General features: G+C 44.7%; 1 protein-coding gene across 16 annotated transcripts in view; it reads left to right on the forward strand.

Annotated features, from left to right (window-relative positions):
- The window catches only part of XDH (xanthine dehydrogenase), a 181,965-nt gene that overhangs the window by 106,781 nt on the left and 59,497 nt on the right, over positions 1 to 15,687 (forward strand). For 14 of the 16 annotated variants that reach the window (XM_056568517.1, XM_056568518.1, XM_056568530.1 and 11 more), the window contains 5 exons: positions 3,044 to 3,140; positions 5,239 to 5,347; positions 12,084 to 12,210; positions 13,019 to 13,080; positions 13,318 to 13,380. In XM_056568517.1, coding sequence (XP_056424492.1) covers positions 3,044 to 3,140; positions 5,239 to 5,347; positions 12,084 to 12,210; positions 13,019 to 13,080; positions 13,318 to 13,380 — 458 coding nt within the window. Of the gene's footprint in view, positions 1 to 3,012; positions 3,141 to 5,238; positions 5,348 to 10,870; positions 11,005 to 12,083; positions 12,211 to 13,018; positions 13,081 to 13,317; positions 13,381 to 15,687 lie in introns of those variants that run through there. The other 2 variants (XM_056568523.1, XM_056568533.1) reach the window with 2 other exon arrangements.

Raw genomic sequence — 15,687 nt, forward strand, 5'->3', positions numbered from 1 at the left:
GGGCAAGATGGTATTAACCCCAAGGGAAAGGTGTTTTTAACCTTTAATTTTCGTGACGCCAGAGTGTTTTTTGGGTACCGGAACCACACGAACGGTATCTCCGCTATTCCAATGGCTAGGCAGTGAAAATGAGAGTCCACAACCAGTTATGGTTTATCGAGGCTTTACTGAGGTCAGGTAGGTGTTATTATCTTCACAGCTCGGCCAGAATTCCCAGAGAGGTGGTCAGGGACACAGAAGGACCTCGTAGCTTGCTGGGACTAGTAATACTTGTAACAGACTTTAGATAATTCACTTGAGGCTTGACTAGACTGTAGATAGTGACAGCAGACATGGACTTGACTTACTGGAATGACTGTAGATAGTGACAGCAGACATGGACTTGACTTACTGGAATGACTGTAGATAGTGACAGCAGACATGGACTTGACTTACTGGAATGACTGTAGATAGTGACAGCAGACATGGACTTGACTTACTGGAATGACTGTAGATAGTGACAGCAGACATGGACTTGACTTACTGGAATGACTGTAGATAGTGACAGCAGACATGGACTTGACTTACTGGAATGACTGTAGATAGTGACAGCAGACATGGACTTGACTTACTGGAATGACTGTAGATAGTGACAGCAGACATGGACTTGACTTACTGGAATGACTGTAGATAGTGACAGCAGACATGGACTTGACTTACTGGAATGACTGTAGATAGTGACAGCAGACATGGACTTGACTTACTGGAATGACTGTAGATTTGAGGCCTTCCAGGTGCTGGACACTAACACGGAGATCTCTGGTGTTTTGCTGATCTCAGTAAAGTGATGATGGTACAAGAGACAGAATTGTAATGGCCGCCCCCTTATATAGAGGGGGGCTGAGCCAAAGCCCATTGGTCAAGCTGTGGGTCATGTGTTAAACTGTTGCCCTCTGGGTAACATCATGAGATAACAAACATAACGTGACATCTCACAGGTCCTTTAGATGACATCTCACAGGTCCTTTAGACTAACTATACACTAATACACTGACTACAATCCTATGACAATAAATGACAGTATAATAACAGCAGGGGAGACACTGCAGGAGAGACCCAAGTCACTGAGGGACTCAACCTGACAGGGACTAAGTGTAGTGCAGGACCATGTCCTGTACTGGGACATCACAGATGTGTGTGTATGAATGATGTGTGTATGAATGATAGATGTTGTGTAAGCAAGATGTATGTATGATGTGTGTAAGCTTGAAGGATGTATTGTATGTATGATGTGTGGATATGTATTATGCGGGGGGGGATCTGGAGGCGGCGGATGTATGTATGATGTGTTTATGTATGATGTATATGTATGTATTATGCAAGTGTTGGGGGTCCAGAGGCAGTGTATGTATGAATGATGTGTGTGGCAGTATTATATTCAGAGGGTACAGTGGGTGGCAGTATTATATTCATGGGCACAGTGTGGAAGTATTATATTCAGGGGTACAGTGGGGAAGTATTATATTCAGAGGGTATGGTGTGTTGTAGTCTTATATTCATGGAGTACAGTGTGTGGCAGGATAATATTCATAGAGTATAGTGTGTTGCAGTATTATATTTGGGGGTACAGTGGATGGTAATTTTATATTTGGGGGTACAGTGGATGGCAGTATTATATTCAGGGGGTACAGTGTGTGGCAGTATTATATTCAGGGGGTACGGTATTTAGCAGAATAATAATGATTATTGTCTTCATACGGAGGATGAGGATCTACTGACAAAGTGAGAACCTATGATGTCTGGGCGTCAGACTCTGCAGGGAAGATGGAGCTGGAAGAAGTCCTGACGTCTAGACCAGATGGAGAAGAAAAGAAAAGACAACAGAGAAGATGTCACTTAGGTCACTGATATTTTGTATTTTCCTGACTGTCCCATCAGAGTTGTAGTCACTGATATCATTGTGTATTCTCCTGACTGTCCCATCAGAGCTGGAGTCACTGATATCATTGTGTATTCTCCTGACTGTCCCATCAGAGTTGTAGTCACTGATATCATTATGTATTCTCCTGACTGTCCCATCAGAGCTGGAGTCACTGATACCATTGTGTATTCTCCTGACTGTCCTATCAGAGCTGTAGTCACTGATATCATTGTGTATTCTCCTGACTGTCCCATCAGAGTTGTAGTCACTGATATCATTATGTATTCTCCTGACTGTCCTATCAGAGCTTTAGTCACTGATATCATTGTGTATTCTCCTGACTGTCCCATCAGAGCTGGAGTCACTTGTAAGTTCCACAGTGATGATGGGTGATGCTGTACCCTAATCTGAGGCTCTCCAGCTGTTGCAAAACTACAAGTCCTATAATGCCTGAGGCTCTCCAGACATGATGGGAGTTATAGCTTTACAACAGCTGATTGGTGATTGGTGGGGGTCCCAGCAGTTGGACCCCCATCAGAAAAATGGGCTTCTTATTCTTCAATGCCTGTTTTGTCTGTCTGGCCCTGCCTGTTAGTCACTTATATCATTGTGTATTCCCCTCACTGTGTCCCATCAGAGCTGTAGTCACTGATATCTTTGTGCGGCTGAGTAAGGGGTCGCCCAGGATTGGGGAAGCGGGTCGTCAGGTGGTAGGGGGGCCCAGGGCAATTTTTCGCACCGAGGCCATGGGGTTTCTTGCAACGCCCCTGCTCCCAGCCCCTCCTCGGCTAATGTTCAGGGCTTTGTATGTCAGTCAAGAAGCTAAGGGCGACCAAGGTGGTGTGCCAGCCTGTGGCACTTGAGCAGCTTGTCCCCGCCTCCTTGGCACACTGGGAGTTTTAGTTTTTCAACAGCTGGAGGTGCACACTTGTTGGGAAACACTGTGCAGATGTAAATGTTCTCAGTCCAATTAACTAAGGTGCAACATGTGGAGTTTTCTACATAACATTTGTGACACGATACCCATAGGGACCAACGCAGTCACCCAGTGCTAACAAAGACCACGGCCACTGTAGACATTAGTGTTCCATTTTAATCCCAATAATTTATAGGTTATGGACACCTTAACATTGTCGTCTCCAGTGGGGTTACCAGGAACCAAGCTTGGCTGCGGTGAAGGCGGCTGCGGGGCCTGTACCGTGATGATCTCCACATACTGCACATTCCAGCAGAAGATCCTGTATCCTTTACGATAAGACTCGGGCCATGTCCATCTAATTATTCAATCAAGTGGCTAAAAACGGTCTGTATTGCTTTAAAGGGGTACTCCGCAGCTCAGCGTTTGGAACAAACTGTTCCGAACGCTGGAAACAGAAGCTTGTGACATCATAGCCCCGCCCCTCATGACGTCACATCCCGCCCCTTCAATGCAAGTCTATGGGGGGGGGGCGTGACGGCCGTCACGCCCCCTCCCATAGACTTGCATTGAAGGGGCGGGACGTGACATCACGAGGGGCGGGGCTATGACGTCACAAGCTGCCGGCTCCAGCATTCGGAACAGTTTGTTCCAAACGCTGAGCAGCGGAGTACCCCTTTAAGGCAAATCTCCAGCCCCCCCTTTATTGAGGCTCCTCCTTCCTGTGTGCAGCAGTTCCTCATTCTCTTCTTTTTCCTGGGGATTTAGCTTCTTCCCCAGCATCAATGCGAAGAGGGAACAGTTTAAATCATGGGGGACTGAGCCAACACATGGGACTGAGATAAAAAGAAATACAAAAATATTAAAGAGGTACTCCGGTGGAAAAAAAAAAATTGGTGCCAGAAAGTTAAACAGATTTGTAAATTACTTCTATTTAAAAATCTTAATCCTTCCAGTACTTATCAGCTGCTCTATGCTCCACAGGAAGTTGTATAGTTCTTTTCTTTCTGACCACAGTGCTCTCTGCTGACACCTCTGTCCGTGTCAGGAATTGTCCAGAGAAGAAGAGGTTTGCTATGGGGATTTGCTCCTGCTCTGGACAGTTCCTGACATGGACAGAGGTGTCAGCAGAGAGCACTGTGGTCAGAAAATAAATTCAAAAAGAAAAGAACTTCCTCTGGAGCATACAGCAGCTGATAAGTACCGGAAGGAATACTTTCTTTTAAAATAGAAGTAATTTACAAATCTGTTTAACTTTCCGGCACCATTTGATTTAACATTTTTTTTTTAGTTATGGATTCTAGTCACTGATTCATCCTTGTATGTAAATATTTTATATTTAGCAGTGCAATATATCATAGGAGACAATCTATGCGCTAGGATAAATTAAAGGGGTACTCCGGTGGAAAAAAATATATTTTTAAATCAACTGGTGCCAGAATGTTAAACAGATTTGTAAATGACTTCTATTAAAAAAAAATCTTAAATCCTTCCAGAACTTATTAGCTGCTGAATTCTACAGAGGAAATTATTTTCTTTTTTGGAACACAGAGCTCTCTGCTGACATCACGAGCACAGTGCTCTCTGCTGACATCTCTGTCCATTTTAAGAACTGTCCAGAGTAGGAGAAAATCCCCGAGCAAACATATGCTGCTCTGGACAGTTCCTAAAATGGACAGAGATGTCAGCAGAGAGAACTGTGGTCATGATATCAGCAGAGAGCTCTGTGTTTCAAAAAGAAAGGAATTTCCTCTGTAGCATTCAGCAGCTAATAAGTACTGGAAGGATTAAGATTTTTTAATAGAAGTAATTTACAAATCTGTTTAACTTTCTGGCACCAGTTGATTTAAAAAAATATAAAGGGGATACAATGTCTGATCATGAGGGTCCTGCTGCTGGGGACCCCCCCCCCGCAATCTCGGCTGCGGCACCCCAGACATCCGGAGAGAACTTCGCTCAGTGCCGGATGACTGGCGATACAGGGAGGAAGCTTGTGATGTCATGGTCATGCCCCGCTCGTGACATCACGGCCACACCCCCTCAATGCGAGTCTATGGGAGGGGGGCGTGATGGCCATCACGCCCCCCTCCCATAGACTTGCATTGAGGGGGCGTGGCCGTGATGTCACGAGCCTCCGGCACAGCACCCAATGGTCTAAACGAATGCCGGGTGCAGCAGGGAGATCGCAGGGAGTCCCCAGCGCCGGGACCCCCCAATCAGACATCTTATCCCCTATTCTTTGGATAGAGGATAAGATGTCTAGGGGCGGAGTACCCCTTTAAGTCTGTGTAAGTGTCAGTGTTCGCTGCAGTTTATAGCATTCTATTGAAGAACCTGGAGGATCAGGCTGAACAATGCCATAAATTCCTTTTACACCATCATCCTTATTGTACAGTTAGGATCCTATTCCCAACCCCTGTAGACATTATGCAGTAAACGCCTGCCTGGCTCCTGTCTGTGCCCTAAACTATACGTCTGTCACCACGGTGGAAGGGATCGGGAGCACAAAAACAAGGCTTCACCCCATTCAGGTAAGGACTGTAGCACAGAGTATTTCAGGAGAGGAGTGCACTGATCTCTTATGGTGTATATTCCTATATACAAGGTCTCATCTATACGCCAGGGACACAGGAATAGGAAGTAACAAGTACTGGGGAATTATTATTTGATTTGTGTCCCTAGTAAGGGAGGGGATCTGATATAACAACTGTGGTAAAGGGTGTGATGCAGGGCAGATGGAAATACCCTAGGGGCAGATGGCAGATCGTGACGCCAGGGCTTGGTTAATCCTCAACATCACCCGAAGGTATACAGCTGGATCCTGGGCTAGGCATGGGGGCAATAATGACTCCGACGCCAAGTTACGGACAACGGTAGCTTTACGGAGTGACAGATGGAACAGTCTATACAGTTCAGCCAGGGCCCACAGAGGTGACCAGAGACCTCAGGGCTTGCTGGGACTTGCAGTAGATTTAGACTTGACTTGAAGGCTTTTGGCTGCAGGACTGACTTGAGGCCTCCTATGGACTCCAGACACATTCTAGGACTTGACTGCACTGGACCTCAGCAACGACTTAAAGGGGTACTCCGGCGCTTAAACATCTTATCTCCTATCCAAAGGATAGGGGATAAGATGCCTGATCGCGGGGATCCCGCCGCTGTGGACCCCCGTGATCTTGCATGCAGCACCCCAGTTAAAATCAGTCTGATTCCTGTCGATCACTGGGCCGGAGCGTTGTGACGTCAAGGCTCCGCCCCATGTGATGTCACGCTCCGCCCCCTCAATGCAAGCCTATGGGAGGGGGCGTGACAGCTGTACCCATAGGCTTGCATTGAGGGGCGGAGCGTGACGTCACACGGGGGCGGAGGCGTGATGTCACACGCCACCTGCCCCGTGGTCGCCGTAATCAGACCCGGAGCGTACATGCTCCGGGGACTGATTTTAACTGGGGTGCTGCGTGCAAGATCACGGGGGTCCCCAGCGGCGGGACCCCCGCGATAAGGCATCTTATCCCCTATACTTTGGATAGGGGATAAGATGTCTAAGTGCCGGAGTACCCCTTTAAGAGTATGTTCACACTGCCGAATTCCGTGAGTGGAATTCCGCGCAGTGAACATTAGCATCAGTGTGAATGGGTCTTCAGCGAGACCCATTCACACTGCGGAATTTCAGCAGCGGACAATTGCGCAGCTGAAATTGTTCCGCGCAAAGAAAGAACATGTTCATTCTCTGCACAGAATTCCGCGAGTAGTGCATAGCCATCAATGGTGACGGCACAGTGCCCCACCTGACGGAATCTCCACTCACAGAATTCCACAAGCAGAGATTCCACAGTGTGAACATACCCTAACTGGAAATCAAGAGCAAAAGAGAGAGAGAGAAGCTCCACCCAGGGCTTATATGGGGGAGACTAGGAGGGGTCCCATAGGTCACCCTTAGGTCACATGGTCACTGATACCTCACGGGGTTACACTCACATGACAACTGGTGATCACATGTTAACATTTCTTAAAGCGATAACACTCTTATATACACTTTACAGTATAACACATGGCAGAAAATATATATACATAAGGGGACAGGTGTCGGGGGCCCAGGGGACACTGCAGGGAGGCCTCAAGGGTACGGGGGTATAACTCCTATACTGGGCCACCACACAACATACATAGTAAAGTAATAATATATTGTTAGAAATAACATTAAATAGAGCTTGTTCACACTACAGAAATTCAGCGTTGACTTTCTACAGGGAAATTTGGCGCAGATTCTGCTTGCCACAACCGTCCCCAGAATCAGTACTTAAAGGAAATCTGTCTGTACTGACAGGTTAGTGCAGGTGACACTGATGACAGATTTCCTTTAAAGGGGTACATTTTTTTTTTAAATCAACTGGTGCCAGAAAGTTACACAGATTTGTAAATTACTTCTATCAAAAAATCTTAATCCTTCCAGTACTTATCAGCTGCTGTATGCTGCAGAGGAAGTTGTGTAGTTCTTACCAGTCTGACCACAGTGCTCTCTGCTGACACCTCTGTCTGTGTCAGGAACTGTCCAGAGCAGGAGAGGTTTGCTATGGGGATTTGCTTGTACTCTGGACAGTTCCTGATACGGACAGAGGTGTCAGCAGAGAGCACTGTGGTCAGACTGGAAAGGACTACGCAACTTCCTCTGGAGCATACAGCAGCTGATAAGTACTTGGAAGGATTAAGATTTTTATATAGAAGTAATTTACAAATCTATTAAAAGTAAATGGGGCTCAAAGGTCAAAGATATCTGGTTTAGAATAATTTGTATTTATTAATATAGAATATAAAATGAATTAAATAGGGAATGCACAGGGCCCTTGTACTCCCCTAATTAATTTAATACACAGTAAAATATATATAATAATCCCAATATAAAAATAACAACTAAAAACTAAAATTCAATACAAACTAAAAATAACTGTAAAATTATTCTACGATTTGAGCCTGTGTGATCAATATAGCGATCGGCTAATCCTGTAGAGAAGCACAGTACAAATGTTCATTCCTGTTCACAGAGCTCTTCAATAAAACAGATACAATGTAGCAGCTGCAGATAACAATAAGTCAATTAGTATTGTATCTGTCCAGCCAGTGGCAACTAAATTCCACCGATATAATGATACAATATAGCGCTTTGTGGATAGTCGCTTGAGATCGATCTTTAAGTGTCTCTGTATATACCGCAAAATATCACATCAACCAGTTGGCAATAAAATCCAAAAAAATGCTCACCGCTCCCGGGATACCATGGATCTCCCTTCGGTGTAGTCCTGTGGACCGGCTGTATGGTGTATTTCGCCCGGTGACTGGCCTCAGTCAGGGATCGTGCTGCTGGAGTTTTGGCCGACTCCTAAGGACGCAGCACTTGGTGGTGGGCACCGTTTGGGGGACTGCAGCGCTGTCAAGCGGAGTCCCTTGATCGAACCAACTGGGAAAAAAGGCAGTCAGCAAACATCGAATCCTTGTTGTAGATAGCCCGGTTAGCTTTAAACTTGTAATTAAAGTAGCGGCTGGATGCGGTATACAGAGTGAGTGACCCGGCGGCGTTCCTCGTGCACAGGTCACGCGCTCGGGAGATAGCGCACTGTAACAAATGTCTTGGATCTGTCGGATGATCGCTAGTGCTGTTAGGCAGATGTTCTATATTAGCAGGCTCAAATCGCAGAATAATTTTACAGTTATTTTTAGTTTGTATTGAATTTTAGTTTTTAGTTGTTATTTTTATATTGGGATTATTATATATATTTTACTGTGTATTAAATTAATTAGGGGAGTACAAGGACCCTGTGCATTCCCTATTTAATTCATTTTATATTCTATATTAACCCCTTAAGGACGCAGGACGTAAATGTACGTCCTGGTGAGGTGGTACTTAACGCACCAGGACGTACATTTACGTCCTAAGCATAACCGCGGGCATCGGAGCGATGCCCGTGTCATGCACGGCTGATCCCGGCTGCTGTTCGCAGCCAGGGACCCGCCGGCAATGGCCGACGCCCGCGATCTCGCGGGCGTCCGCCATTAACCCCTCAGGTGCCGGGATCAATACAGATCCCGGCATCTGCGGGAGTTCGCGATTTAAATGAACGATCGGATCGCCCGCAGCGCTGCTGCGGGGATCCGATCATTCATAACGCTGCACGGAGGTCCCCTCTCCTTCCTCCGTGCGGCTCCCGGCGTCTCCTGCTCTGGTCTGTGATCGAGCAGACCAGAGCAGGAGATGACCGATAATACTGATCTGTTCTATGTCCTATACATAGAACAGATCAGTATTAGCAATCATGGTATTGCTATGAATAGTCCCCTATGGGGACTATTCAAGTGTAAAAAAAAATGTAAAAAAATGTAAAAGTAAAAGTAAAAAAAAAGGGAAAAATCCCCTCCCCCAATAAAAAAGTAAAACGTCCGTTTTTTCCTATTTTACCCCCAAAAAGCGTAAAAAACATTTTTTATAGACATATTTGATATCGCCGCGTGCGTAAATGTCCGAAATATTAAAATAAAATGTTAATGATCCCGTACGGTGAACGGCGTGAACGAAAAAAAATAAAAAAAAGTCCAAAATTCCTACTTTTTTAATACATTTTATTAAAAAAAAATTATAAAAAGTGTATTAAAAGTTTTTTATATGCAAATGTGGTATCAAAAAAAGTACAGATCATGGCGCAAAAAATGAGCCCCCATACCGCCGCTTATACGGAAAAATAAAAAAGTTAGAGGTCATCAAAATAAAGGGATTATAAACATACCAATTTGGTTAAAAAGTTTGTAATTTTTTTTAAGCGCAACAATAATATAAAAGTATATAATAATGGGTATCATTTTAATCGTATTGACCCTCAGAATAAAGAACACACGTCATTTTTACCATAAATTGTACGGCGTGAAAACAAAACCTTCCAAAATTAGCAAAATTGCGTTTTTCGTTTTAATTTCCACATAAAAATAGTTTTTTTTGGTTGCGCCATACATTTTATGATATAATGAGTGATGTCATTACAAAGGACAACTGGTCGCGCAAAAAACAAGCCCTCATACTAGTCTGTGGATGAAAATATAAAAGAGTTATGATTTTTAGAAGGCGAGGAGGAAAAAATGAAAACGTAAAAATTAAATTGTCTGAGTCCTTAAGGGGTTAATAAATACAAATTATTCTAAACCAGATATCTTTGACCTTTGAGCCCCATTTACTTTTAATACATTGTCCCTATTTTTTACACCGTGGGTATAGGTGTTTGTTGGGTCGCTCGGGTCTTTAGTGACCGTCAGATAGACAGGAGCCTCTCCATTGTGTTTATATTAATTTACAAATCTGTTTAACATTCTGTCACCAGTTGATTTAAAAACATTTTCCCCCCTTTTAATGTCTGTGCAAACAGTTAACACTGTCCCATTGACTCCAGTGCAGTTTCCGATGGATTCTGACTAAAGAATGAACATGTTTATTCTAGAATCCATTTCGGTGTCAGTCGTTCCGCTACGGAACATTCCAATGTGTGAACTGGGTAGCGGAATCGCATTGACAACCGGAGGCTGCCGCAAGTGGATTCTGCCTGAAATTTCGTTGTGGTAATTGTTCTGTGGGTTAACTAAGCCTTAGGTTAGGTTCAGACTACGCAATCTCCAGGCAGAAAATTTCCGCCCGGAGATTCCGAGTGCGGCCAGCGCTGACTGAATCAGTCGGCGCTAGGACCGCGCGGACACTGCAGTCTCCCATAGACTGCAATGTGTTCCGCGCGGATTTCCGCCTGAAGAAAGAGCAACGCCTTTCTTCAGGCGGAAATTTCCAAGCGGATTTTCCGTTCACAAATTCCGCTTCACAAATTCTGAAGTGTGAATTTGTGAACGGAAAACCATTCGCTACACTATACATTTTAGCATGCGGAATTTCCGACCTGCAATTTCAAAGCGGAATCTGAGTAGTCTGAACCTAGCCTTAAAGTAAGAATCTTTGTGTTGCCCATGGCAACCAATCAGAGCTCAGCTTTCATTTTACCACAACAATGTGAGAAATGAAAGTTAAGCTGTGACTGGTTGCTATGGGCAACAAAGAGGATCTGACTATACAATGGTCCCTCAAGTTACAATATTAATTGGTTCCAGGACGATCATTGTATGTTGAAACCATCGTATGTTGAGACCAGAACTCTATGGAAACCTGGTAATTGGTTCTGAAGCCTCAAAATGTCATCAAAAATAGGAAAAAGTGAGAATTAAAGATAAATTAGAAGATAACTAATACAGATAAAGCAAATCCTTACATATAAAAATAAGAAAGATCTGCTGGGAGCTGTAAATCACTGTCTATGTCAGTGTTTCCCAAGCAGGGAGCCTCCAGCTGTTGTAAAACTACAACTCCCAGCATGCCTGGACAGCCAAAGGCTGTCCGGGCATGCTGGGAGTTGTAGTTTTGCAACAGCTGGGGGCACACTGCGTGGGAAACACTGGTCTATGTAGAGGACAGGAGCTTCTTCAGGGTCCTGTACAGTACACAATGTCCTAAAAAAAAGGAAAATGGAGCCGCCCTCACCTGATGCCCAAAAGAATAACGCTAACCCTGGTACAGGTAAAGAGTACAGAACATGTAATACCTCCCTGTACTGTAGGGGGCGCTACCAGACACCAGTCAGTGCATACACTTCAGTAATACAGGTAAAGAGTACAGGACATGTAATACCTCCCTGTAGGGGGCGCTACCAGACACCAGTCAGTGCATACACTTCAGTAATACAGGTAAAGAGTACAGAACATGTAATACCTCACTGTACCGTAGGGGGCGCTACCAGACACCAGTCAGTGCATACACATTAGGAATACACGGGTTTTACCAATGAAATATCCATTCTGATTGGTCGGTTCTTCCAGCCATTGACACGTTTTGCAGATTCCATAGCATTGTATGTTGAGTCTGGTTTCAAGCTACAATGGTCCAGAAAAGACCATTGTATGTTGAAACTATTGTATGTTGAGGCCATTGTAAGTTGAGGGATCACTGTACTACATTGCCATAATTCTCCCCGATTGGGGTTATATTAGTGTTCCATATGGCTATACTGTATACTGCTTATGTATGGAATATAAGTAATAGGATATGCCGGAGAGACCCCTCAATAAAGTGGTAGTCTGCCATTACACTGGGACTGTTACACGCCTGAAGGTTGCCGTGGAGCCGTAGCCCTAAGTTATAAACTAACCACTGCCCTAAGTTATAAACTTCTGTGTATTCTTCTCCATTTCCAGGAAAGGATAGCGAAGAGTCACGGGTCACAATGCGGGTTCTGCACGCCCGGAATCGTCATGTCTCTATACGCCTTACTGCGCAATACACTGCAGCCCACCATGGAGGAAATAGAAAACGCTTTCCAAGGTGACAAGACTCTGCACTCAAAACATCAAACCTCATGAAAACTGAGATGGCGGCACAGAGTATTTCAGGAGAGGAGTGTGCCATGCTAATTTACATAATTTACATAATGAATTATATATGCGTGACATCATAGTCTAGTAGCCTGGGGGATGTAGGGTGTAGGGAGTGTAGTTGTGCGGGTATTAAAGGGTGCTTGATAATCCTTGCTATTCGTGACGCCAGGGTGCGGGCTCCTCAATAAAGCTTTTCCTACCGCCGCCCTTCCCAGGAACGATAGGGAGGTAGATGATAATAGGTTTAAGGTAGATAGTAATAATGGATTGTCCACAACCGGTGAGCTTCTGTAAACAGCGTTAACTTTACTGAAGATTTTCTGTACACTCCATTTTGGAAATTGACAATGGTTGGGACTTTAGCTTTAAAAGTCTTTAGTCTATGACTGGCGATGTGGAGGCTCGTGACTTCACGGTCAGGCCCCGTTCGTGACGTCACGGCCATGCCCCTTCAATGCAAGTCTATGGGAGGGGGCGTGATGGCCGTCACGCCCCCTCCCATAGATTTGCATTGATGGGGCGCGGCCGTGACGTTATGAGCGAGGCGTGGCCGTGACATCACAAGCCTCCGGCGCTGCACCTGAGGCTGTAAATTCAAGATGTCTAGGGGCAGAGTACCCCTTTAAATAAAGATGAGCTTTAGTTGTGGTGAGGAAGAACCTGAGCTTTTACATAGTTTTGGAACCAATAATACTTAATAAACCATAAAGTCATAAACCACGACCGGATCTAACATCTGACTATCCCCACAACAGGGAACCTGTGCCGTTGTACGGGGTATCGGCCCATTCTGCAGGGCTTCAGGACGTTTGCCAGAGTGAGTAGTGACCGTCTGGGGTTATGTTTGGTGACGTACTTGTGACTACTCTCATCATCCTTGGTGTTTGTTTGAAAGAAATGGAAACCACCACTGCCCCCTCCTGGTCTGACTGCAGTCAGCACCCTGCACAACCAAGCTTCGTCCCTATAGTCAAGTCCCACCCTGAGAAGCCCCTGGGTTTAGTGTTCTGTCTCTGCCCCCATAAGTCGTCTAATAACCGTTCTGTATCCTCAGGATGGATGTTGTGGCAGAAGAACAGAGAACGGCTGCTGTATGGACAAGAAAGAGGAAAATGAGGTAATAATTAATGGAGTGCCCTAAAAACAGTGCTAAAGAGTACCCTAATAACAGTGCCATCGAGTTCCCTAATACCAGCACTATAGAGTGCCCTAAAAGCAGTGCCATAGATTGCCCTTATAACAGTGCTATGCAGTGACCCAATAACAGTGCTACAGAGTGCCCTAATAACAGTGCTATAGAGGGCTCAAATAACAGTACAATAGAGTGCCAAAATAACAGTTCTATAGAGTGCCCTAATAACAGTGCCCAGACAGCCAACAGTGCTATAAAGTGCCCTAATAACAGTGCTATAGAGGGCTCAAAAAACAGTACAATAGAGTGCCAAAATAACACTGCTACAGAGTGCCCTAATAACAGTGCCCAGACAGCCAGCAGTGCTATAGAGTGCCCTAATAACAGTGCTATAGAGTGCCCTAACAACAGTGCTATAGAGTGCCCTAACAACAGTGCCCAGACAGCCAACAGTGCTATAGAGTGCCCTAAAAGCAGTGATATAGAGTACTATAATAACAGTGCCCAGACAGCCAGCAGTGCTATAGAGTGCCCTAACAACAGTGCTATAGAGTGCCCTAACAACAGTGCTATAGAGTGCCCTAATAACAGTGCTATAGAGTGCCCTAACAACAGTGCCCAGACAGCCAACAGTGCTATAGAGTGCCCTAAAAGCAGTGATATAGAGTACTCTAATAACAGGGCCCAGACAGCCAGCAGTGCTATAGAGTTCCATAATAACACTTCTATAGAGTGCCCTAATAACAGTGCTATAGAGTGACCTAATAACAGTGCTTTAGAGTGCCCTAATAACAGTGCTATAGAGTGCCCTAATAACAGTGCCCAGACAACCAGCAGTGCTATAGAGTTCCATAATAACAGTGCTATAGAGTGCCCTAATAACAGTGCTATAGAGTGCCCTAACAACAGTGCCCAGACAGACAACAGTGCTATAGAGTGCCCTAAAAGCAGTGCTATAGAGTACTCTAATAACAGTGCCCAGACAGCCAGCAGTGCTATAGAGTGCCCTAATAACAGTGCTCAGACAGCCAACAGTGCTATAGAGTGCCCTAATAACAGTGCTATAGAGTGCCCTAATAACAGTGCCCAGACAGCCAACAGTGCTATAGAGTGCCCTAATAACAGTGCTAAAGAGTGTCCTAATAACAGTGCTATAGAGTGCCCTTATAACAGTGCTATACAGTGCCCTAATAACAGTGCTACAGAGTTCCCTTATAACAGTGCTATAGAATGCCCTAATAACAGTGCTATAGAGTGCCCTTATAACAGTGCTATAGAGTGCCCTAATTACAGTTCCATAGAGTGCCCTAATAACAGTGCTATAGAGTGCCCTAATAACAGTGCTAAAGAGTTCCCTAATAACAGTGCTATTGAGTGCCCTTATAACAGTGCTATAGAGTGCCCTAATAACAATGTTATAGAGTGCCCTTATAACAGTGCTATAGAGTGCCCTAATAACAGTGCTATAGAGTGCCCTAATAACAGTGCTATAGAGTGCCCTTATAACAGTGCTATAGAGTGCCCTAATAAGAGTGCTATAGAGTGCCCTAATAACAGTGCTATAGAGTGCCCTAATAACAGTGCTATAGAGTGCCCTAATAACAGTGCTATAGAGTGCCCTAGTAACAGTGCTATAGAGTGCCCTAATAACAGTGCCCAGACAGCCAACAGTGCTATAGAGTGCCCTAATAACAGTGCTATAGAGTGCCCTAATAACAGTGCTATAGAGTGCACTAGTAACAGTGCTATAGAGTGCTCTAATAACAGTGCTATAGAGTGCCCTAATAACAGTGCTATAGAGTGCCCTAATAACAGTGCTACAGAGTGCCCTAATAACAGTGCTATAGAGTGCACTAGTAACAGTGCTATAGAGTGCCCTAATAACAGTGCTATATAGTGCCCTAATAACAGTGCTATAGAGTGCACTAGTAACAGTGCTATAGAGTGCCCTAATAACAGTGCTATAGAGTGCCCTAATAACAGTGCTATAGAGTGCCCTAATAACAGTGCTATAGAGTGCACTAGTAACAGTGCTATAGAGTGCCCTAATAACAGTGCTATAGAGTGCCCTAATAACAGTGCTATAGAGTGCACTAGTAACAGTGCTATAGAGTGCACTAGTAACAGTGCTATAGAGGGCCCTAATAACAGTGCTATAGAGTGCCCTAATAACAGTGCTATAGAGTGACCTAATAACAGTGCTATAGAGTGCCCTAATAACAGTGCCCAGACAGCCAACAGTGCTATAGAGTGCCCTAATAACAGGGCTATAGAGTGCCCTAATAACAGTGC

Source organism: Hyla sarda, chromosome 3, assembly GCF_029499605.1.
Source record: "Hyla sarda isolate aHylSar1 chromosome 3, aHylSar1.hap1, whole genome shotgun sequence".
NCBI classification, from domain to species: Eukaryota; Metazoa; Chordata; class Amphibia; order Anura; family Hylidae; genus Hyla; species Hyla sarda.